Source organism: Delphinapterus leucas, chromosome 14 (genome assembly GCF_059928025.1).
Source record: "Delphinapterus leucas isolate spDelLeu-1000000601 "Yukka" chromosome 14, BTC_Dleu_Yukka2, whole genome shotgun sequence".
In the NCBI taxonomy this organism is placed as follows: domain Eukaryota; kingdom Metazoa; phylum Chordata; class Mammalia; order Artiodactyla; family Monodontidae; genus Delphinapterus; species Delphinapterus leucas.
The window spans coordinates 16,752,477-16,776,986 of record NC_143142.1 but is presented as its reverse complement, the minus strand read 5'-3'; the positions used below and the strand labels follow the sequence as shown (position 1 = coordinate 16,776,986).

Here is a 24,510-nt window from a genome sequence, read left to right as displayed (position 1 = left end):
TAAGAGAAACTTTTCTTCAAATAATCTTATTAGGAACCCCTAGATATAAGACAAATTCAAGGGGAGAAGCACTAGTTTCAGCATTGGCGAAGGCAGCAGCCCCACCTCTGGGCCTCCCCTTGACTTGAGCGCTCCTCTGAACAGTGGCCTGTCATCTTCTCAAGTCGCTTTATCACAGCTGCCTTGTCTATGATTTTAGGAGGCCACAATACTGAGGACAGAAGTGTCCTAGCTGACACCCTAACTCTACCCTCTCCCTGTGGTGCCCCCAAGGGCTCATCCTGTCAGCTGACACAGATGCCCCCAGAAGCCCCCTTTCTACAAATGGCTCCTCTGGCCCTCCAAGGTCACTGGATTTCTGAAACAGTGTAGATCTGGGGGTCTTTGGGCAGAGCTAGGTACAGGAGCAGGCAGGGCTGCAGGCCTGCCTACTGGGGCACAGAGCCAAGGGCTTAGTCTCAGAATTGGATTATTCAAATGAATTTGGAGCTCCCAGACACCCTAGCCTCTGGGACACGGGGATTACCCAGGCCTTTGGCGGGGAGGGGGGGGTGCCCGGGGGTGCCCACAGTCCTTCCCTGCAAGATCTGAGAGCACGAATCCTCCACCTACATTCTGCTTCCAGCCTTTAGCCCACAGCACACCTGCCTCCCTTGAGTCTGGGATTTACAGCAGTGTTATTCAAATTGAGGTCCTGAGAACATCAAGCATGCCCTGGAACTTGTTAGAGATGCAAATTTACTGAATCTGAATCACTGGGTGGGGCCCAGGTCTGGGGGCGGGGCTAACAAACCCTCCAAGCGATTCTGATGAAAATACTCAAGTTTGAGAACCACTGGCTTGGAGAACATGGGTCCACCCCACACACCTGTCCGATTATGCCGCAAGCCTGTCAAAGATTCTGGGCGACTTCTACCCACAAACTTCTCCTTTGGATTCCTTCAGCCCTTGGCTTATAGAAATTAATTACAATGATTACAATGGATCCTGTTTAATAATGCCACTTTGCACAATTTCACAGCCCCTGGAGGTGGGCAATGCAATACCCTGAGATCATTTACTGTAGACTTTATTATCCTTTATTATCCCCTTATTGCACATGAGGAAACTGAGGTTCAGAGAGGAGACGTGACTGGTCCAAAGTCACACAGCAAGTAAATCCAGGATCTAACGACTATACCATCCTGCTTCTCACTCAGCAGAGAGTCTGGCAGCTGATTCCATTCTAATACATTCGTGTCCTCACACACACTGGGATTTCCTCCAGTGCAAAAACCTTGTTATCACTTCCTCAGGAAAGCCTCTCCTGATCTCCCCAGAGAGTAGTCCAGGCCTCCTTATCCTACCCCACCAAAGGTCCCTGCATTTTTCCTTAAAAGCAGGATCACAATTCGTAATCACATATGGATGTGATTATCTCGACCAGTGTGAAATCTCCAGGGAGGCAGGAAGTGAGGCAGACCCTGCTAGATGCTTACCCAACCAATATCCAGTCTCCTTTCCTTATAGAACTTGACCTTGTTTGGGGTAGCAGCAAATCCAGCTACATCACTATATGCCCCAGTCTCCCTTTCAGTCAAAGGTGGAAGAGGCTGGGTGCCTAATGGGAACTCAGTACAAGTCGAGGGCAGGGAGGTTCACCCAGTTCTGGGCGCGCAGCTGGTACTCAGGAAACGCGTGTGTCATCTAACCAGGCTGGAGAAGCAAAGACCCCCCCCCACGGCCGCCTTTCTCTTGGAAATATTTTTATTGGTTCTGAGATAACAGGGCTGAGGCGAGGGGGGACGGGCACAGAGCTAAGGAGGGCGGCGAGAGGCTCTGCCCCGGGGGGCAGACATGCTGTGTGGGGCGCCCCCAGCCAGCAGCGACTGGGTCTATGGCACTTGGCGCCCGGCCTGACTTCCGCCGGCCTGGCGCGGTGGCCTCCTCGTCGGCGGGCGCCCCCCTTTCCAGTTGCAGGAGTCGTGAGTCTTTCACAGTGCGGAGGGGCGGGGGTCCGGGGTGGGCACCTCCCCGGGGTGCAGGCAGGCCCCATCCGCCAGTACGTCCCGGGCTCTGGGCGGCGGCGGCGGCGGCGGCGGGATGAGGCGAGCTCCGGCTCCTCTTCTCCCCGCCCGTGGAGCTTGGCAGTCCTGGAGGGGCCCTGGCGGCCTCAGCGGGACATCATCCGGACAAACTCTGCGGTGGGGTGCACAGGAGGGGGTGGGGAGAAAGCAGCAGTCAGGGCCCAGGACGCTGCCTCCAAACCTCCCTCGGATCGGTGGCCCCGTGTCTATTGCCGCGGCCCCTGACCGATGCTGGTCCCCAACGTCCACCCAGCATCTTCTTTTTTTTTTTTTGCCAGCGCCACACGGCATGCGGGATCTTAGTTCCCCCACCAGGGATCCAACCGCGCCCCCTGCAGTGGGAGCGCGGAATCCTAACCACTGGACGGCCGGAGAATTTCCCCCATCCAGCATCTTCCAATCCACCGTCTACACAGCAGCTAGCAGGAGCTTTCTATCTGCGTATCTGACCCCTCTTAAACCTCTCATGGTCCCCACTGGGTAACGTGCTGGATCCTGACACGACCCCAGGGCCTCCCTGTTCTGGCCCTAGCTGACATCTCCAGCCTCACCTGTCACCACTCACCTCCAACCACTAAGCTCTGACTCCACAGAGCTCCCTGTCAGCGCCTCAGGGGCAACCAACACACGCCCCTCCTGTTCACCTCTCAGCTTTCCTGCAGCCTATCCCTGCTCCTTCTCTTTTAACTAGACTTCATTTTTTAGACCAGGTTTAGGTTCACAGCAAAATTAAGCAGAAAGTACAGATTTCCCATACGCTCCCTGCCTGCCATACACACGCACGGTCTCCTCCATCGTCAACATCCTGCAGCAGAGTAGGACATTGGTTACAGTCAATAAAGCCACGCTGACACGTCATTATCACCCCAAGTCCACGGTTACATTAGGATTCATCCTTGGTGTTGGACGTTCTGTGGGTTTGGACAAATGTATAATGACATGTATCCCTATTGTACTATCATACAGAATAGTTTTGTTGCTCTAAAAATTCTCTGTGTTCCCCATCTTCATCCCTCCCTCTCCTCACAACCCCTGGCAACCACTGATCTTTTCACCGTCTCCGCAGTTTTGTCTTTTCCGAATGTCATATCGTTGAAATCACAAAGTATGTAGCCTTTTCAGACTGGCTGCTTTCACTTACTACACATTTAAGGTTCTTCCATGTCTTTTTATCACTTGATAGCTCATTTCTTTTTAACGCTGAATAATATTCCATTGTCTGGATATACCATAGTTAATTTATCCATTCACCTACTGAAGGACGTCTTGGTTGCTTCCAATTTTTGGCAATTATGAGTAAAGCTACTATAAACAACAAATCTGTTTGCAGTTTTTTGCGTAGATATAAGTTTTCAATTCCTTTGGGTAAATATCTCTTCCTTCTTTTTCACCTGCTGGCTCCTACTTATCTCTTAAGGTTCTACTTACTTATAGCCTCCTCCAGGAAGTCTTCCCTAATCCCCCCTCCCAGCGTGGCAAAGGTGCCCCCACTGTGCCCCACAGCCTGCTGTACTTCCCCCAAACATCATGGACTATACTGCTGGCTTCGGCTCTCCTTGCTGGTCTTGGGCTCCTCAAGGCAGGGATCAGGTCTCAGCACACACTAGGTGTACAACACACGCTGGTAGAATGAATGGGGGATGCTGGGCTTTCAGGGAAGAGCTGGCATCTGTGGGAGTCACTACCTGGACATGGGGTGACCTGAAATGTTCAGCTCTCGTGGTAGCAAAGCCTTCTCTCCATTGCCACACTCTCTTTGACCTTGAAGACCAGCTACTCCCCAGAAAAGGCCTCCCAGCCTTTGTGTTCTGGACATTTTCACAGTCTTGCTCATGGTTATCTTGCCTTTCTGCTCAGAATGCACGTTCCTGGAGTGCAGAATCAATGTTTTGCTGTTGTTTTTTTTTTCCCGTATCCCATGGTGCCTCGGATGGTATCATGTACAGTGTAATGTATGTAGTGGTTGAGATTCCAGGCCTGAGTTTATGACCCAGCTCTGCCTCTTACCAGTTAACAAGTTATATTACTTCTTCTCTGAGCCTCAGTTTCCTCATCTATAACATGAGGTAATAATGTGCAGTCCCTAGAGTCATCATGAAAATTAAATGAGATAATATGTGTAAAGCTACTTAGTACAATGACTGGTATACAATAAGTGTACAGTTATAGATGATCACTATTATGATTATTATTGGTTATTTTAAAAACACTTTTACTGAGCGTTCATTATGTGTCCGGTACTGAGTTCTGTGGGAATGACAGAGATAAAGAAAGTGGGGTTCCTCTTCTCCAAAAGTTCAGAGTCAAGCAGAGATATAACTAGCATTTAGGGGCCAGTGTGAAGAATGAGGGTGAGCCTGAGGTGTTGTGAAAGCCCAGAAAAAAGGAAGTTCAATCTGGGGAATGAGGAAAGCAGTGTTTGAGGGAGTGGCCCCACTGCTGGGTCTTGAAGGACGAATAGAATTTAGGACCAGCGAAGAATAGGACAAAAGGCATCCTGACAAAAAGAACAACGTATTCAAATGACAGCTTAGGAGGTTCATGGACCACCTATGGCTTTAAGGTGGAGTGTGAGTGAAGGAATGGTAGGAGCTATGGCCAGAGAGGTGAGCCGTGGAGAGATTTTAGGGGGCCTGAGTGTCAGGTTGAGGAATGTGGTATTCAGAAAATACCTACATGGATGGATGCAGGAGTAGGTGGACAGATAGATGGAGAGAGATGGATGGGGGCAGATGGACACAGGGATGGATGGATGGATGAGTACATGGATAGAGATGGGAAAATGACTGTACAGACTGATGGACAGATCAGTGGAAGTATGGGTAGAAATATAGGCAGATGAGTAGAGATATATAAATGTATGAATGAATGTTGAGAGGTAGAGATGCATGGATAGATGGAGAGAGGTACATGGGTAGATGGATGCATGGATGGATGCATGGGTGAATGTAGAGAATGAATAGGTGCATGGATGGATAGATAAGGCCATAGATAAATGGTTCTATGGATAATTGTTTACACATGGGTGAGTGGGTAAATAGGCACCTGGACAGATAAAGAGATAGATGGATGAAAAGATGGAAAGATAGATATGGAAAGATGGACAGATTGTTGGATGGATGGATGGGTGTAGGGATGGAAGGCAGATTAAAGGGGTGGCAGGATGGAAGGGTAGGGGGATGGAAAGTTGGAGTGCACTGATGATTGCATCATGGATACACACGTGGAGGGCTCTATGGATGCCCACTACTGCCCTGGTTTCTCTTCCACTCTCAAAACCACTTCCACCTACCTTCAAAGTCCACTCGTCCATCCCCATTGAGGTCCACATCTCGGATAATTTCCTCTATGTCTCGGTGTCCCACCTGATGACCCAGGAGTTTCCTCATGGCCTCTCGTAACTCACTGGTACTTATCTCCCCATCACCATTGGTGTCAAACTAGAGAGGGCAGGAAGGAGGGAGGAGTAGCTACAACATGGAGACTGTTGGAAGCAGATCCCAAGGTTGAGCCCCTTCTCCAGCACCACTGTCCCGCCTTCCCCGGATCCCTTCTCTGTCCAAGCTCCTTCCCCTGGTTTGGGATCCAGAGCTCACATTTCCGTCCCAGGTTGGAATTCTAACAAGCTCCCCGCCCCTGCCTGTCCACTGCCCATCACTCACCTCTCGGAAGGCATCTCGCAGTTCCTTTACTCCAATCATATCTGCCGTCTCCGCCAGGAGTTTAGGTCCCATTAGCTCCACAAAGTCATCAAAATCCACATGGCCACCCACTGGGGACAGAGGAACAGGCTGGATCATCCATCTAACCACTGCCCATCTGGGACTTCCCTGGCAGTCCAGTGGTTAAGACTCTGCACGTCCACTGCAGGGGGCACGGGTTCGATCCCTGGTCGGGGAACTAAGATCCCGCGTGCCACGTGGCGCAGCCAATAAATAAATAAATATATATTTAAAAAAATAAAAATTTAACCACTGCCCATCTCCAACTAGGCAACTGAGGGAACTGCCAACCCTCCTTGACCTGCCCAGCTCCAGGCCCAGGGTATAAGCAAAGGCCAAATGAGGACAGAGAGGTGACCATGGACCGGGGATTGTCACAGAATGGCTCAGGGGAGTGGCTGGAGTTTGACTAAAGGAACAAGTCAGGAAGTTGACAGGGGTGGATACGGAGGGGAGAAAGAATTATTAGGTCACAGAGACAGGCAAAGAATTTCAGAGAAGGAGAGACAGAGACACACATGCAGAAAAGCAGAGAGAGAAGCAGAAGCTGTGGGCACCTGGCCCACCTGCCCCCGCCTTTCCCTCGTTGTGCAAATAGAACTCATCTTCCAAGCGGCCCTCAGTGGGGAGAAATACAGGGGACCTGCCCCCCGGGGTCTGCTCACAGCACTTTCAGCCAGTGACTGAGTTTGGGGGATAAATACCCAGCCTGAGAGGTAAGGGCTGGGGACAACTCCGAGGTGGGCCTGCTATGCCAGCTTCCCGAGCTCCCGGCAGAACTAGACTCCATCACCCACAGTGGCAGCTGCTCCAGCGCCTCCTGCCTTGGCTCCTCGTCTCCGCCCTCTCATCTCCCTACCCCCTACCGATGCCGTCCTGCCCCTATGGAGTAAACTACCGCACTCAAACCCCTGTCTCCCGGTCTGCTCCTGGGAGAATGAAAATGAAGACAGAGAAAAACATAATAATGGCATCCTCTGTTCACCTCTTACTGTGTGTCAGGTATTTGGCTGTTTTAAGTACGTCCAAAAAAGAAAAACAGACTCACAGATACAGAAACAAACTAGTGGTCACCAGTGGGGAGAGAGAAGTGGGAGGAGGGGTGAGATAGGGGCAGGGGATTAAGGGATGTCAACTACTATGTATAAAATAAATAAGCCACAAGGATATAGTATACAGCACAGGGAATAGAGCCAATATCTTATAATAACTTTAAATAGAGTATAATATATAAAAATTTTTGAATCACTATGTTGTACACCTGAAACTAATATAATATTATAAATCAAGCATACTTCAATAAAAATAAAAAAGAAACTTCCAGAAAAGGCAAATCTGCTTAGACAGAAAGTAGATTAGTAATTGCCTAGGGCTGGGGAGGGACTTGGGGGTAATGGCAAAGTGATACAGGGTTTCTTTTGGGGGCCATGAAAATATTCTGAAATTGGTTGTGGTGATGGTTGCACAACTTTAAATATACTAGAAGCCACTGAAGTGCATATTTAAGTGAGTCAATCATATGGTCTATGAATTATATCTCAATAAAGCTGTTACCAGAAATAAAAATAAATGAATAAATAAACCATGAAAAAATAATAAAGAAATAAACATACCCCCAATTGACTTCCTGTGCTCTACTCCCTCTATTCCACCCCTCATTTTACAGGTGAGGAAATCGAGGCACAGAGAGAGTAGTTTGCCCCAGGCCACAGAGCTGGGAAGAGGTGGGCCAAGAACTTGAACCCAGGCAGAGGACGGCAAGGGCGAGGCTGGGGAGGGAAGGAGGTACCCGGTGGAGGGACTCACGGTTCATGTTGATCTGCTGAGACAGCTCGATAAGCTCCATCTCGGTAGGCATGTAGCCCATGGTGCGCATGCAGTTGCCCAGGTCCCGGCAGTTGATGTAGCCGTCCTTGTCTTTGTCAAACTCTCTGAAGGCCTCCCGGAGCTCTGGGGAAGCGGGGGGAGGGTTGGTTGTGGACGGTGGGGTGGGGGGTGGGGGGATGACCTGCAGAGTCTCTGGGGCAGAGGCAGCCCGAGGGCCTGCTGACTCTTGCATTCCTCCAACGCCTGGCTCCACAGAGGATGCCTGGCTCTGCACCAGGCCCCGTTTGCAGGAGGCCGAGATATCTCTGCCTCTCTTCCCACCCACCTTCCTCTCATCTTTCTGGATGGCTGAGCAACCCTCTCCCCTAAGGGGCCAGTCCTTACCTTCAATCTCCTCTGGCCGCAGTGATCTGTCCTGAAACAAAAGAACATGTCCTATTAGCAGCTGCAAGGGGCCCAGAAGTCGTACATGGCCCAGCTGACAGCCATCCCAGTGGCAGCAGGCACTGGGCGGGAGGTGATGGGGCAGCAGCGGAGGCGTGCCTGGACCATGTCCTGGAGGGGAAAGGATGCAGCCCCACCTGTCCCACAGACATGGGAGATGCCCAGGGAAGTAGGAGCCCTCTCCAGCCTGGGTACAGAACCTCTGGACCCCCAGCCCCTTATTCCAGACACAAGAATGTGTCAGCGAACAGAGCTGGTCTGGAGGCCAAAATCTGTAAATAAAACGGGGTTAGCGGGAGGTCACAACAGAAAGAAGAGGGCTCTACCCAAAGAAACCAGGAAGAGCAGGGGAGAAGAGGCCTGTAAAGCAATGGGAGAAGCGAGGGGCCAGAGGGGGGGAAGTGGGGGCCCAGACAGGCACCCAAGAGGGAGGAACAGGAGGCGGAGGAAGAGCCGAGTGAGTGGAGGCAGGATGAGGCTGTGCCCTGCTTCCTGGGCACAGCCCCACCTTCTCCAGTTGGACCCCCATCCTATACCTCGCCCTGTCACAGGACACAGCATAGGACCCTGGGGGCTGCCAGTGCCTCTGGCGGCTGCCAGGGTCCAAAGCTCACGTCTGCAGCCTCAAACAGTGCCCAGCTCTCCTTGGGGAGTCAAGGAAGCCCTGGGACGAGGCATCTGAACAGATGGCAGAGAAGTCTCCAAAGAGCAGGCCCAGAGGAAGCAGGGGGCAGGCTCCGGCTGGTGAGGTGTCAGTCGCCCCAGGCCTGCCCAGGAGGGAGACAGACTGGCATGAAATGGATGCGGTGCCCAGATGGACATGCTTAGCAGGCTCCAAAACTGGTCCACGGGGCTCATCCTCTCCATATGTCACAGCTGTCTGCCTTTGGGCAGGGAGAACACGGGCAGGGTGTGCCCGCCCTGAGGAAGTGCACACCAGGTGTGGGCACACCGATCGCGAACACAGACACATGCGTGTGCCACAGCGAGCGGGCCACAGTGAGCGTGAGGCATCTCAGCAGTGCACACAGGCTGTTCTAGCCAATAGGGCCAGGGCGGGTGAGAGGCTGCTGCCCACCTGCTCCAAACTGGCCCCAGGGCAAGGGACCCCAGTGCTGGAAAATCTGAGAATCTTCTAGAAAGGGGCTGCTGAGCAACATTTTGTGGGACCATCAGCTGCGCAGGAAGGACCCGGCTCTCAGAAGTGGCCGTACATGGTAGGACAGTGCTGAGAGTGTACGTGAGCCTGGAACGAGTAGGCTGCAGGCTACCAGGTCCTGCTAGCGGCATTTTTAGCTGAAGGTAGGACTCACCTGAAGGTGTCTGTTTCTGTGAAATAATCGTAAGGACTTCCACTTTAAAAACCTGTCACTGTGCACAGGGAGGGGTTGTCACGCCCTCTAATACCTACCTAATCCTACCTCTATCACCCACTAGCGGCTCCAAGTCAGACTGGGATCTTGGGTGACCAAAAAGAATGTCTTTTACAATGCCCGGGACCCCCAGTAAGTGAAAGTGTCAGCGACTATATGCATGCAGTCACACGTGCAGAGTATGCTCACTGGGACAAGTGACACAACCTTTCCCACCCTGCAGGCCTCAAGTAGCCTCTCACATCTCCAGGACCCAGCTCTGCAGCCCCCACCCTACTTCTTATAAACCCAGAGCCAGGGAGCAAAAAAGCTGGGTACCCCTTGGCAGTGTGCCCATGGCCGGAGCTGGTCCAACTGAGTCCTGCTGGCTGGTCCCTGAATCATACACTCCCCAGGGCAGAGCGGCGGGAGGATGTGTAGTAGAGCCGGGGATGCCCACCGATGGGGCAGAGAAACCATGAGCACCAATTTGGGGGGTCAGGTGGGAATGGAGCCCACCACACCCCTCACTCCTCAACTTAAGCAGTCGAGGGACGAGCTTGGCCTCTAGAGTCAGACAGACTCAAGGGCAAAGCCCAGATCTGCTGCTTCCTAGATGTAGGATCTTGGGCAGGTCCCTTCAACTGTGTGCGCCACAGTCTCCTTATCTGTAAAATGGGTTAATACCAGTACTCACCTTACACGGCCTTTGTGAGCATCTGTGAGGCAAGATGCGTAAAGTGTTTAACAAGGCATTTAAACCTACTGATGTTTGAATCTGTAACATCACTATTAATACCCTCCTCTCTGTGACTGTTCAGATACCCATGGGAGGCCGTCCAAAGCAGTGGCCACATGTGACTATTTAAATTGGAATTGGAATCAAAGAAAATTAATAATTCACTTCCTCAGTTGCACTAGCCACATTTCAAGGGCTCGGTGGCCACATGTGGCTAGTGGCTACTGTAGAGGGAAGGCAGCGCAAATTGGACAGTGTTTCCACAGAAAGTTCTACTGGATGGTGCCGCGTATTCAGTACTGTTGTTCAGAGCACAGGAGGTCTTTGAGCCAGTATCCCTGAATCTGAATCCCACCTCTATCACCCACCAGATGTTACCTTGAGCATGTTACCTCTCCAACTCAGTTTCCTCATCTGTAAAATGGGGAGGATAATAGTACCTACCTCTTGGAGTTGCTCTGAGGCTTAAGGGAGGTGATGAGCCAATGCACTTAGCACAGTGCCTGGCACATAGTAAGTGCTCAAACAAAACAAAACAAAACAAAACACCCAAGCAATATTAGCTGCTATTATTCCTTGCTGGTGGATGTGGACTCACCAGGGCTTTGCAGCCATCAGTGGGAAACTTTGGGGGTCAGATTCACAAGTTGCGGGTTTGAGGTATATCCATTGGGGGACGCGCACTGCTGAGTACAGAGCCCCCTCTTCTTCCCAGCACCTCCTTCCTCACGCCCTGTGAAGCCAAGTCGAGCGCGGCTCCACCGGGGCCAACTTACGTACAGGCTGCCTGTTCTCCGCGAAGCCCTTACGCAGGAAAATGCAGGCCGGGCCCAGCAGGTTGTGCATGACGGCGCAGTTCTGGGCCAGCATCAGGAGCGGTCCGGGGAGCTCGCCGCTGGCCGCCAGCCCCTCCTCACTCGTCTGCACCACCGTATAGCTGGTCTCCTCCTGACGCATCTTCAGCCAGCACCAAGCAAATACAAAAGAGAGGCGGGGCATCACCTCCCTGCCCAGCTGGGTCCTCCTGGCCCCAGCCTGGCTCCTGGTCCTAGAAGGGGCCCTTCTCAAGAGCAGACCTTGCGAGGCAAACAGCAGGGTGCAGAAAGCCCTCAGGATGCTCTGGGGCAGGCATCAAACTGGTCCAACAGGTGGATTCCCCGATCCTTGGCCAAAACGGATGCTCCAGGGAGAGCTGGGTCTGATACCCTCTGTGTGGCCCATGTGCAGACACAAACACACATACACACACACGTGCACAGAACCACACACTCGTGTGCATGCAGAAGCTCAGAGAGAGAAGCAGGCAGAGGGAGGCTTCTGTTCATTCAGGGAATAATGTCCTTTCCCAAGATGCTCCCAATGTCCCAGCGCAATTCCCGGGGCTAAGCTCCCCGACTGACCTCTGACCCTACCCCCACTGGAACCCACTGGAAGGCAGTGAGAACCATCAGAACTGGTGACACAAAGAGCAGAGGCTCAGCTAGCCTGCGAGACCGGAGGCTGCAGACACAGGTGCCGCAGTGAACAGAGATGAAGCAGGCAGGTGTGAGAGGCGGGGCCTGGGGCAAAACGGATGCTGTGTGTCCCCTTTGAAGGGACAGCGTTATGTAACTCCAGCCCTGTGTTGCCAGATCTTCTGATTTAAAGCACCAGGTGGGCTAAACAAAGCACATCTGTGGGTCAGATTCCACCTAGTGTGTGGCCTCGAGACTAGACGCTCTCTACCACCAGCAATTCTCCTCGTCCCTCCCGCCTTCACTGGCACCCTGCCCAGCCCAGCCTGCAGGACCTCTAGAGGCTGAGGCAGGGGCCCTCTCTGCTGGTGGAATATAGCTGGGCTCCCAGGCCACGGCCAGCCCACCCTCTTCCCTGATGTTTCCCATGCAGCTATAAAAAGTCAACACTGCCCACAGACCGTCCCCTTAGGGCAACAGCAGCAGCCAGACACAATATTCTCTTCCACCCCAGCCTCCCGGCCAGGATGCCCAGCATCGCCCCCAGAATCCAGGTTAGGGCAGTCTGCCTTCAGCCCTGAGCTTGATGCCTCCCCACCCCCCGGCGTGGGGATTTGGAGCCAAACTTTCCAAGGAAAGAGAGAGTGGTGGAAACTTAGAGGGCTGTCTTTGTCCAAGAACGCCAGAGCTGCATGCCCTGCCCGTCCATCCTGCTGTACCCGCTTTCTAACAGTTTCCTCCAGCTCAAGGAAGGCCACGCCCAGGAGAAGATCCCACGACCTAACAGGTAGCCTGTCCTCCTAGGGGGACAAGCAGAGCAACCTCCCCCATCTCACCCTGTCCTCGTGGTCCTCCTCCCCGGAGCCCCACACTGTGGAGCTATAGTCTAGACTCTCTTCCAACTTCCTAAGCCTCTTCCAGGCCTAGAGATGAAGGAGCAATATTCTGGCTCCTCAAAGGGAAAGCAGCAACTCAGACCCGAGGTGCAGGACCTCAGTCCAAGGCCTGAGTCCAGTGACTGCAAAAAAGGGTCACCCTAGGTAATCTTAGAACTTGAGGGGTGTCAGACATGACCAGGGTCCATTCTGGTTTGATGACCAGGAGAGGTTCAGAGCCTCGGCCACACTCGCATAGGCTTCGGGGACATGTCTCGAGCCAGGGCAGGACCAGAGAGCCCTTCCTGACAGAGGGAGCCCAGGAGTCGACCGTGGCTTAACCCCAGGAAACAATCTCAGGAGATGTTGGCAGAGAATCAGCCTTTTCACTTCTGGCTGATTCTCACTCACTTGGCTTGGATGAGCACACCCAGAAGGAGGCAGCAGGCAGCACAGAATTCCGAGAGGAGCTTGAGTATAACTGGCTTTGGACTCAAACAGTCTTGGGGACAAATTCTGGCTTGCCGCTTGCTTGCTATGTGACCTTCGGCAGGTCACTTGACCTCTCTGGGCTCTGGTTTCCTTCTCTGTCCAATGGGTACCATCAGGGCAACTCACAGAATTCTGTGAGAGGTAAATGGGCTATTGCACAGTGCCTAGAGCAGCGTAAGGGCTGACTATGTGGGGTTGCCATGGTGATGACAATGATGATGACAACGATGATGACAATGATGATGATGATGCAACTTAAGAGATGCTGGATGCCAGAAGGCATTTACATCTGGCTGCAGAAGAAGTGGGAGAATATTTGCCAATCAAGAAAGAAGTGAGAAGGACAGAGAAACATTTGCTCCCACGAAGGAGGAACAAGTGATGGCTGGGAAATTTCCACTGCATCTCTTGATCTTAACCCTGCCTGGCACCAAGTTGCCCCAGGACGCTTCTGTTCTTCCCTGGCCAGTGATGGTACCTGACAGCCCAGTCCTGCCCTGCTCAGAGCCTGGAGGAGGCCTCCTCTTTCCATTACCAATTCCCAGCTACTACTTAGGAAGCCAAGTGGGCAGCGGCCCACAGGCTGACAATGTTTCCTGGCACTGAGGGGACGTCTCCTGAGTGTGGCAGGGCAACAGGAGGGGCTGGCACGACTCATGACCTAACAGCTCTCTAACAACACAAGCTCGACAAGCACAAGCTCCTTCTCACTGAAGGTATTCAAGGAGAAGTTGAGTGAGCAAGCACTTGGTGAGGTGGGCGAGAGCATTGCCCAGTGAGTGGGAATTTGGGCTAAGATGACCTGTAAGGTCAGGTTCGTGACTCTATGAATAACATCTCTGACAGCAGGAAAAAGAGAGAGGCAGCCTCTCACAGAGGCAAAAATAAAAACAAAATACCAGATTGGGCTTGACATATGTATACTAATATGTATAAAATAGATAACTAATAAGAACCTTCTGTATAAATAAATAAATAAATAAAATTCAAAAAAACCCCAAAAAATACCAGCTCTGGATTTACACAGACCAGGGTTTACATCTGAGCTCTGCTTCTGGTTGGCTGTGGGATCTTAGTAACGCTCTTATCTCTGAGTCCAGCTCCTTTCTCTAGAAAATAGCCAAGAGAACTACTGGGTGGAAAAGAGCAAATGAGATAACAGGTGTTGGAGATCTTGTAGATATTCAGGAAGAAGCAATGATTACTATTATACAAATACATGAAATTGAATGCAATACGTTTTATGATCTTTTGCCCTACTCCATGGATGCAAAACCTCTCCTATTTCCCTTTTTACTTCCATCCCCCTTCTCAGAAAACCCAGAGTGGAAAAGCTAATAACACTAGCTAACATTTACTGAGTACTATATTCCAGGCAGCATTCCCAGCTCTTTCCTTAGCCCCCAAAATCACCTTTGGAGGTAGATGTTAGTATTTCCACTTGATGGACAAAGGAACTGAGACCCAGAGGGGTCAAGTAACTTATCCAAGGTCATATGGCTAGAAAGAGGAGACCTGAGAAGTCTGACTCTTAAGCACTCTGCTGTATAAGGGAAGATGGGTTGGGTAGGACAGAAGGACAATACTTGTTCTTTAGTTCACCTCTTTAAACTCTGGACAGAACCCCAGGGAAAGGGACTTTCCCCTGTGGTCCTCTAAACTAATTCAGATCTGTTTCTGCTTCTCTGCAACAGTGTGGAGGCCACCTCTGATGCAAAAGACTCTCCTTTAAGATGACAGATGACTGGGGGGTGTGTGCACAGAAGAAACAGTCAACCCTCAGAAGGATCCAAGGAACAGTGAAGATTAAAAGGAATTTGATGTGAGCAGCTTAGCTAAATGAGGAAGATGATGAGCAGAAAAGCCTGAAATGTCCTAAATGGAGAGGCTGTCAAACTAACAGAGGAGATAGAATGGGGCTGGGGGTAGAGAAGCCATTAGCTAACCTGAGACCTTGGGTTAGTTACTTAACCTGAGTGGCAATCAAGTTCCTCGTCTGGTAAATAAAATAATTTGGAGGAAAACATCCCTCACATTACTTCTTCCTTTAAGTAATATCTATGAGTTTCTTCTATGGCCTGACTACAGAGGGCTAGAGATACAGGCAGCGCCCACTTAAAGCAAGACCTTACAGATATAAGCCCAGGTTTGCAGGAAAGATGCTTTGGAGGTGATTATTTGCTTTCCTAAAAGGATTCTTGCAAAAGGATATTATTGTGGTGTGTAAGCAATACATCCACTACAGAAAGCAACTTACAGACGCCTTTGCTGTACACTCTGTTTCTCGATGGAAACAACCCTGGGGCCCCAAACCAGTCTGGTTCTAGCTGTGAGTCTCTGACCTGACTCAAGAATTATCAAGGGTAGAAGGGGACACCTGGCTTGGTTCCTCTCAGGAGCAAGACGATCTACTTCAAAACCCACAGCTCTGAAGGCTTAGAGACCACCAGAGAGGCTCAGAGACGCTCAAAGGAAATGAATGAGCCCCCATCCTAATGCCGGGAAGGAACCAGCAGCAGCAGGGTCAAAGCCCAGCTCAACCCTCTTCTGATCCTGTTGGCTCCAAGGGGGGTCTGTCCACTCACATCCTAAAGATCCACGCTTTTCATGGAGCTACGTGGTTTCTTTCCTAAATCTTGCACAAATTCCCAAACACAGCGCCCCATGCAGCTTAAAGTCCCAACTTCAGCTCAGAGCCTGGGACATAGAAAACTGTGATAGAAGGGAATCTGGAGGTAGAAACAGGGAAGCAGCTCTAGACAGAACCCACGGGAAGGGTAGCAAGCTTCAGATGCCCACCCTCTCTGCCCCCAACTTCTGGGGCAGAGGGCAAGATGCTCCAATCCCCCGCCCCAGGCTTTGGGCCCTGATCACTCCAGAAACATACCTTCCTTGAGAGATTTCTCAGTGGAGACTTGACACAGTTGCCCATCCTAAGCTGAGGCAGCCCCTCTCAGGATCCCCGGGTCCATGAAGGAGGCTCCTGGGGGCTAAGAGACCTTAGTCTGGGTCCCCACCAACCCTAGCCTCCCTCTGCCTGCGCCGTCTTCCTCCAAGACCGATCTGAGTCCTCTCTCTTGCGCGCGTGCTCTCTCACTTGTCTGCCTGCTCCTGTTCCCAGATTTTTTTTTTTTTTTTTTTTGTAGATTGTGTGTGTTCATGTGTGTGGGTTTAACTTTCTGGACACTTTCTTAAGGAGATGAAGGTAGGAGGGGAGAGTGCAGGCACAGAGGAAATCGCCCAGAGAGCTGACGGCAAAGGGCAGCTGAGCTGGAGAAGGCTGCCGGATCATCTACATCAGATTACAGCTGAGGCCTCTCCCCAGTCCATTCCCCTTCCCTCGGCCCCTCCTCTCTGGCTGTCAAATCTGCAGGGAGATTGCCTCGGGGAGGGGAGCCCAGAATGGCAGCTGCAGCTAGGAATTAGGCCAGCAAACCCAGAAGGGGAAGCAGGCTAGTTTGGGCCCCCAAAGCCAGGGTGCCTCCCAGCTTCCAACCTCATGTGTGCATTCACACACACACACACACACACACACACACACACAGGCGCTCAGGGACAAACACGCATCTTAATCACGCCCGCCATCGCAGCTGGATTGAGAGCAGGCAGCTCCAGTGAGGCCCTGGGAGATCTTGTGACGAGTCTCCATCACGCTCCATTTTTCACACTTGCCTCCTCACCGAAACGGGATGAGGCTCCAGGGCTGGAAGCACAGCTGAGCCGACGCAGCTCCTTCGGCTCCCTTCACTGTGCGCGCTCTCTCCGACCCAAGGGAAATCAAGAGCCGGCCCTGAGGGGGTCCTGATGGAGGCAGTGCTGGCACGGCGGGCGGCCGTGAGCAAGCGAGGGCGACAAACCTCCTAATCCTCTGCCTGATCCCCATAGAGGATCTTTCACCGGTTTCCTTGGGGGTGCAGAGAGGCCGCCCTTTGCAAAGCGGTCTTCAAGGTCCCATGAATGAAACTTTTTAGGTAACTGGCACGTCCTCGTCCCTCCAGCTTCCAGCTTTGATGTGAATTCATCTCAAGCCTCAGATGTCACCTCTGCGACCTACAGCCCCAGCCAGACGACCCAGGAGAGGAAGTGTCCCCGTTTCCCTGCACCCGGCTTTTCCCAGCAGGGGGCACCAGAGCTAGGCTGGGAAGCCGAGCTCTTCCCAGGCCCTGAAGCAAAACCCTTTACACACAAGGCTGAGAGTTTCAGTCCAGAGGGGCTCCTCTCGCAGGAATTTTTGTCCAGTTTTGGGTGGCTGGTCAGAGCTCCCGTTAGGGGAAGATGGGTGGGGACGCTGCCCAGAAGGTGCCACAGGCCAGCTCCCAGGGAGCTGGGGAGGGAGGTCCCTGGATAGCTTTTGAGGACCGTGGCGCTGACGACGATGGAATGGTTTATTTTAGTCGGGGAGTCTCTCAGCAGCCTGGTTCCGGCCTCTGGAGGCCAGAAGGAGGAGCCTGGGGGGGGCTGGGGGGGGCGCTGTTGACACTTAAAAGGGCAGGAAAGGGGGTGAAGATGCTGCCGGGGAGCTGGTACGGGAAGAGCCAACAAAAATGCCTTCTTCAAAGACCTGTTCCTCGGAAACAGAGCCTGAAGGCAGGGTCGTGGGAAGAGCAACGGACTCAGATGGATGGGAAGGATCTGGAGGTCTGGGACTGAGTCCTGGCTCCGCGGCTCCGGAGTGCTCACATGGCAGCCCTCAGTTCCCTCGCCTGGTGATACGGTGAGTGCGGAGAAAGTGCGTGGCACAGGACAGGTACTGGATAAGGAATTATTAAAACGGAAGAAGGAAGTATCATTTGTCCCATGTGCTTGGCTCTGGGAAAGTTGTGGGAACGAGATACACACGGTCCCTGCTTTCAGGGAGCTCACATTCTGGCAGGCGGGCAGGAGATATTAAAGGGCTATCAACATACTTAATCTCAGTTCAGGTAAATGCTATGAAGGAGAAACACAAACACTCTTGAGAATGTGAGACAGGGATCTGACTTAGTGTGGAGGGATCAGGAAAGACTTGTAGACGAAATGTAGAACACTGACCATCTGCAGACTTTTTTGAAAAGCTAGGTCTCACCGCGGACCCCAGAGGGGAGATGAGCTAGGCTCCGGGTACAAATCCAATTCGTATGAACTAAATGGGTGGATACATGCAAAGGCGGCACAGTGCGAAGCAGGGGCTCTGAATGCTGGCTGCAGACTAGGATCACTAGGGACCTTCCCCAGAGATGCTGATGGAGTAGGTGCAGGTGAGCCCCGGACGCTGGTGTTGTTTAATACTCCAGGTAATTCTAACCTGCAGCCAGTGTTGAGAACCACTGATCTAGAGGTAAAGAGCTCAGCATACAGAGTCGGACAGACCTGCATTCAAATCTTGCCCACCTGCCTACCAACCATGTGACCTTGAGGACTTCTTAATCTTTCTGAGCCTCAGTTTCTGTATTTATAAAGTGGGTACTCTAATAACGCTTCCTTCATAGGACTCTTGTGAGGAGTTAATAATACATGCAAAGGGCTTGGCACAGTTCCAGGCACATAGAAGGCACCCCTTCCCCTGCCCGGTGGCGATGTTGGTCCTAAAGGGCCCAGCAGGGCCTCCATTCACTCAGCAGGGCACCCACAGGCTCAGACCTGGTGGCTCCTGCCCCCCGCAGGCCAGTGCAGAGCACAGCACACATTTGTCGACCTTGGGATACGCCTCTGTCCTTAGAGACAAGGAGACCAGGAGACAGCAAAACCAGGCCCTTGTGGAAAAGTCCACGCACTTGGAAGAAATCCCATCCTTTAGCGAAGAGGGTGCTGACACCAGCTTGAGGCTTAAGGGCAGCCAGGGATTCAGGATTCCAACCCAGAGCTTGCTTAATCTATTTTAGGTTGAGCAGATGGGGTGTGTGGTGGTTCTGTGTGACAGGAGTAACTACTGATCTTGAGGAGGCAGATGGCTTGACCTTTGGCAGAAAATTTCACAGAGGGCTGAATGGTGGGGGCTTCCCTAAGGAGTAAAGCACATCCCACGGCCCCGCCTCCCCATCAGTATGCACTGTGGCAGCAGCCCCTGGGCCTCCAGAAGCCACGCTTAGAGTTCTGGAATGGAATAATAGGATCAGAGGGATGAGAAGGATAAACCCATTGCTGATTATTCCTGATTAGGAGGGAGGCTGGCTTTGGGCCCTGATCAGTCCTATCACCAGCATTTGAACTTGGATGGCAGCCCAGTGTTAAGACACTTGGGGAAAGCTGGGTCGTAACCTGAGAAGTGCTTTGTGGATGCTTCTGACAGATAGGAAACGCGCTTCTGTGACTTTCCACCGGCCAGTATGGTGTGGCACTGGCAGGTTGTTTGGAGACAGACACACCACATCACAGTCCTGCCATTTACTTACACTGTGACCTTTGGGCAAGCTACTTCCCCTTTCTTGAACCTGTTTCCTTGTCTCTAAAATGGGGCAAGATAATGCTAAGTTTCGCAGGTTGCTATGAAGATAAGATAATGAGAAGATACTTTGTCCATTGTTTACTGGGCTCTAGACAGAGGTTGAAAGTGCCAATGTTGCTTCTGCAAAACCTACGAACTGACACCAAGTGATTCCTATCATCTACGATTGATCTCAACCACAAACTGACCTTCTCTTCCCCTTCCCCAGGACCCAGAGAAAGGCCACAGGGACTCCCAAGCCCTCTCAGAGAGCAGTAGGGAGTGACTTGGCTGGGCAGGAGTAAGTAATATACACAAGCCATCATTCTAGGCACACAGGCCTAGTGCACTTGAATCCGTTAGGATCCGAACCATATGGTCCCTCTCCTTCATCTAAGCTATAGGAACCAAGAAACTGAAGTGCAGAGGCTGGAGAGTCATTCACTCACGCATTAAATACCTTGACCCTCTTACGTACAAAGCAGTTGGGAATTGGGCTAGCCTACTCAAATCAGAAGAGATGTCTCTATAGTTGAAGAAAGGGGATGGGACAGAGCTATGGGTTTTTTCCCTCTTTGCCTCATCTACAAGAGGTGTTTCTTCCCAAATTTAGGGTAAGGAACAGAAAGACTATTCTTAAAATAGTTTTCCAAGACCCAGTGCCAAGAGTTGCCCCCAAGTCATGCCTGTCCTGAGTTAAGTTTTGATACCACATCTTCTCTCTAAGCAGCTGGGTGGCTTGTCTTAGCTGGCCACAAAGAGGGTACTAGAGGAGGTCCTTTGTCATTCAGCTCCTTTTTTTTTTTTTTAAATTTATTAAATTTATTTATTTTGGCTGCATTGGGTCTTCATTGCTGCGTGCGGGCTTTCCCTAGTTGCAGCGAGCGGGGGCTACTCTTCGTTGCAGTGCACAGGCTTCTCATTGTGGTGGCCTCTCTTTGTTGCGGAGCATGGGCTCTAGGCACGTGGGCTTCAGTAGTTGTGGCATGTGGGCTCAGTAGTTGTGGCACATGGGCTTAGTTGCTCCGCGGCATGTGGGATCCTCCCAGACCAGGGCTCGAACTCGTGTCCCCTGCATTGGCAGGCGGATTCTTAACCACTGCGCCACCAGGGAACTCCCTCAGTTCCTTCTTTTAATGGCCTTCCTCACTTGGCTCAGAGACAGCTTTCAAACTACCTGACGCAGGCCCTCGTTCTGACAATTACTCTATTAATAATTGTATTAATGAAGCCTGTGCCCTTTTCCAGCACTCACTCTGAGCCAGCCCATTTGACATCCTTAATCTTGTATAACCCTCATAAGAGCTCTGCAAGGTAGTTTTTTGTCAATCTCATTTCTGGATGAAGAAACCCAGACCAGAGAGAGAAAATAACAGGCCCAAGGTCACAGCAATAGGAAGTAACATTGCTGGGATTGGAACCTGCAGCTCTATCTCCTAAGCCACCTTTCCATGCCTTAGCCTCAAAATCACACCGTCTCCCTGCAGGCAGTAAGGATGCTCTGTTAGGTCACTGGAAGAACCCTAATTCCTGTTCCCCCTAATGAAAGAGTCCATCTTGGTACCTTCAGTGTCACTTTGGCCCCGGCCCTCCCTGACTCTATTACAAATGGAAAGAGTTTCTGACACAGTCCTTGGTAGTTAATCAACAACAACAACAATAATAATAACTAACATCCATAGACCCTTGCTCTGGGCCAAGCTCTGTGCATATCTCCATATCCCCTTTTATTCCCCCCGAAAACCCATTGAGATACTATGATTATCCCTATTTTGCAGATAAAGAAACATAGGCTTACTGAGGTCAAACGATTCACTGAAGGTTAAAAAAAAAAAAAAAAAGGAACTTGGGAGACATGAAAAATATACTTCCCCAGGGCTATATTTTGCCCAAAGCAGATCCTATCGGAAAGTTTCTATATTCAGAATCTCATTTCCCTTCTCTTGGTCCTGACCCTGTCTCTAAGGACAGAAATCTCAATGCAAAGAGAAGGGACGAAAGCCTAATTCTTGCAGGAGACTGGAGACTGACGCAAAGTCCCAGGCCGGGTTTTGTTGCTGTTGCTGTTGCTGGAGCAGATGCCTTAGAGCCGTCAGCAGGAAGGCCAGACGGGGTGTGCCCAGCTTTAAAGAGAAAGCCTGCAGCTCCAGGGGCAAGAGCTTCCAGAGGGAGGTAGTAAATATTTGATGGGGCCTTCCAGTTCTTCCTGACTCAGGTGACCCTGGTGACATTTCAGAACATGGAACTGGAAAACAGCCTTCATTTTATGACTGAGGAAGTAGAAGCAGAAAAGCACATGAGCTGAAATGCTCTGAGCTCACAAAGGGCCCAGGCAGGCAACTCCTGCAAGACTGCAAAGAAAGGGCCCTTTTTCCAGAAACAAAGTCAGATCACCAGCAAACTAAATAACCAGAGAGTGTGTGATCCTGGGCCAATGACCTACCCTTCCAAACTGCTAGATTGTAAGCTCCAAAGTAGCCAGAACCCTGGCTATCCTGTCCACTTTCGTCTCCATAGTGCCCAGCAAACGCCTGGGCAAAGTAGGCGATCAAAATATATTTGATAAATGGATAAATAGTTGTCACCAATTCAACGACACAGTGTCCCTTTTGCAATCCAGACCACTCCTGCCCTAACACCTGACACCCCCTCACTAATACAGAAGCCACTGCAGTCAACTCTTCAACATATCACTGCACTAACTTTCACAGCTCTGCATTCAAATCTCTACTCTGGAGAACCGTTTCCAGATAACTTGGCTAATGAGGGCTCCTGGCAGGAACAAAGCCACACTGCTGCCCTATCACGCCACCACAGCAGCCCCGTGCAACCCGAGTCTACGTGCAGCTGCCTTCATGTCAGCTGCCTTCATGCCTCCACCGGCATCAGCCACTGCAGAGTAGTATTTTGAAAAGGAATGTGCAGATCTGAAACAAAACACGCACGGCCTCCTTAGAGCATGGGCTCTAGGCAGCATGGCAAGCCAGGAGCTTGAAACGGCTTCTTTACGCTATATCCTAGCACAGAAACGCACAGGCCCCACCTTCGCCCACACAGCACGCGACACTCTGATCAGACCTGTGTTACACCCCTCCTCGGCTGCTGCAGAACTGTGTCCATGCTGTGCCAACGAGTTTGACTTAATTATGGACTCAGAACTAGAGGAAATCCTGGCTTTGCTCAGGAGTTCACAGGTTCCTTTCTGCTGAGCCTCTCTCCCCAGCAGCACAGCCCCTAACTGTAGACCTGGATTATGACCACGGGGCCATTTTTAAAGGGCAGATGCCCAGCTGCTTGGGGTTCTTGAGAGAAAAGAAACAAAACGAGCCACTCATGACCCCTTAGTGACCTTTCTGACCCTAGAATACACACTAACTCAGACTAGGGGTCTCTAGGTGTTATTCCATGTCCCACAACTCGACAACTGCCCACTACCGTCTTAATGGCATCCCTAGATGACAACCTCCTTAAAATATCCCCGAAGTTCCAGTCTGAGCCATAGCTCTGTACATCCCTCCATGACTACCCAGACACTCCTCTTTTCTCATATTTTTACCTTTCCTAACTTTTCCCAGGTCTTTGGGGCCACCACAGGCAATGGCTAGGGTCCCTCATCCCCAAACAAGGCTGTGTACCCCGAGGTCCCCACTCTTGATCCCCAGACGCCATGCCCATTGGTCTCTTGGGTCGCTCATTGGTCGTCTTGGCCAGAGGCCGGAGGAGTGGGTTTGGTGCCACCTGCTCAGAGCACCCCTCCTTGACCCCTGCAAATTTCCAGGCGGTTTGTGGAGGTCGCTCCCCGTCCAGGACTGGCCCATTCCGGCAAGTGGAGGGAGGCTAGGCGGTGGGGCCTCGCCCTGAAGACGCCCGGAGCGTGGACAGCGCACAGGGTGCTGAATCAGGCACGGGGAAAGAGGCGCGCGGGCTAGGGCGCCGGGCGGCGGGAGGACCAGAGGAGCGTGACCAGGGGACCCGCGGGCAGCGGGAGGAGGGCTGTGGGCGCGCAGCCGCGGCAGGGTCCCGAGCGCCTCTCCAGGGAGCGGGCGGGAGGCGCGGCCCTTACCTGGCCGAAGGCGGAGCTGAGCATGGGGCGCAGCTGGTGGAGGAACGGGTCTGCCTCGGACGCGGCGGCTGGAGCTGAGTCCCCGCGACCCGGGGCTCGCAGAGAGCCCCGGAGGCCGAGCGCCGGGGACAGCCCCCGTTCCTCCCCATCCCGCCCGCGGGCCGGCGGCAGCGGCGACGGCGGCGAAGGTCGGGACGCCGCGGCCGGCGGCGCCTCCCGGGGCCTGCAGTGCGCCTGGGGGAGCCCGCGCCGGCTCCCCCGCGCGCCCTCCTCTCGCGGCGCCGGCCGGCACAGGGGCCTCCGCGAACTGGGGTCCCCGGACGGCGGCGGCGTGCCCGGGCAGGGGCCGGGCAGCCGGCGGCTGGACAGCACTGGCTCCCGGGCAGGGCCGTGGCGGGGAGCCCGGCTGGCCCCGCTCGCCGCCGCCGCCTTCAGCAGCGACGTCTTGGACTCGCTTTTAGCGATGTGCGAGCTCATCGCGGCGGGGCCCGCGCTCGCATGGCCCGGCGGGGGCGGCGCGGTGCGGCGCGGCGCTGGGCCCCCGGCGGGCAGAGAGCGGGGCGCCCGGCGGGAGCCGAGCCCGAGGACGCGCTGGAGGCGGGCGCCGTCCCCCGGCCGCTTAAATGCGGCCCCGTCGCCGCCGCCCATGTGACAGCGCAGCCTCTACGCCTGGAGCCCCGAGCTCCCCGGCGGCTGGCGGTGCGAATCTGGGGGGGCCGCCGGCTGTCCCAGAAGAGCCCACCCCCGGCTCCCCGGCGGCCCAGGTACCGCCGCGCCCCGCCCCTTGCCCCGCCCCGCGCTCGAGGAGCCCCGCTTCCCGGCGGCCCCTGGCGGCTGAGGGGGCGCTGCGGCGCGTAGCCGGGAGCGCCGGGAGAGCGAGGGAAGGGGCTTGGCGAAGGGCCCCAAAGATGCCCAGACCTTGGTGGCGCCGGCAGTCCCCCTTAACGTGCCCGGACGTTTCCAAATGACCCAGAACCGCCGGAACGTCCAGAAATGCTGGCGGGGTGCAGTGTCCACGGGGTACAACTTTGGAAACGATGACGAGAGAGGTGAAGGAAGTAAACTCAAGACCC

At 52.9% G+C, this 24,510-nt stretch overlaps 1 protein-coding gene across 2 annotated transcripts; it reads right to left on the bottom strand.

Annotated features, from left to right (window-relative positions):
* Nucleotides 1-1,961: 1,961 nt before the first annotated feature.
* CABP1 (calcium binding protein 1) lies at nucleotides 1,962-24,085 on the bottom strand. 2 transcript variants are annotated; one of them, XM_022550928.3, is made up of 7 exons: nucleotides 23,438-24,085; nucleotides 10,931-11,107; nucleotides 8,000-8,030; nucleotides 7,595-7,738; nucleotides 5,729-5,838; nucleotides 5,359-5,506; nucleotides 1,962-2,178 (listed from the first exon to the last, which is right to left on the bottom strand). In XM_022550928.3, the coding sequence occupies exons 1-7, from the start codon at nucleotides 24,083-24,085 to the stop codon at nucleotides 2,153-2,155; spliced, it is 1,284 nt and encodes a 427-aa protein (XP_022406636.1). In that variant the 3' UTR covers nucleotides 1,962-2,152. The 2 variants fall into 2 exon arrangements, with proteins under 2 accessions (XP_022406636.1, XP_022406637.1); XM_022550929.3 differs by lacking the exon at nucleotides 10,931-11,107.
* Nucleotides 24,086-24,510: the final 425 nt, after the last annotated feature.

Coding starts and splice junctions, on each gene's coding strand:
- CABP1 (XM_022550928.3), bottom strand. CDS start 24,085: ATGGGCGGCGGCGACGGGGCCGCATTTAAGCGGCCGGGGGACGGCGCC. Junction 11,108..23,437: donor TCAGCTCCGCCTTCGGCCAG/GTAAGGGCCGCG, acceptor TGCTGGCTGAAG/ATGCGTCAGGAGGAGACCAG. Junction 5,507..5,728: donor TGCGAGATGCCTTCCGAGAG/GTGAGTGATGGG, acceptor TGCCCTCTCTAG/TTTGACACCAATGGTGATGG.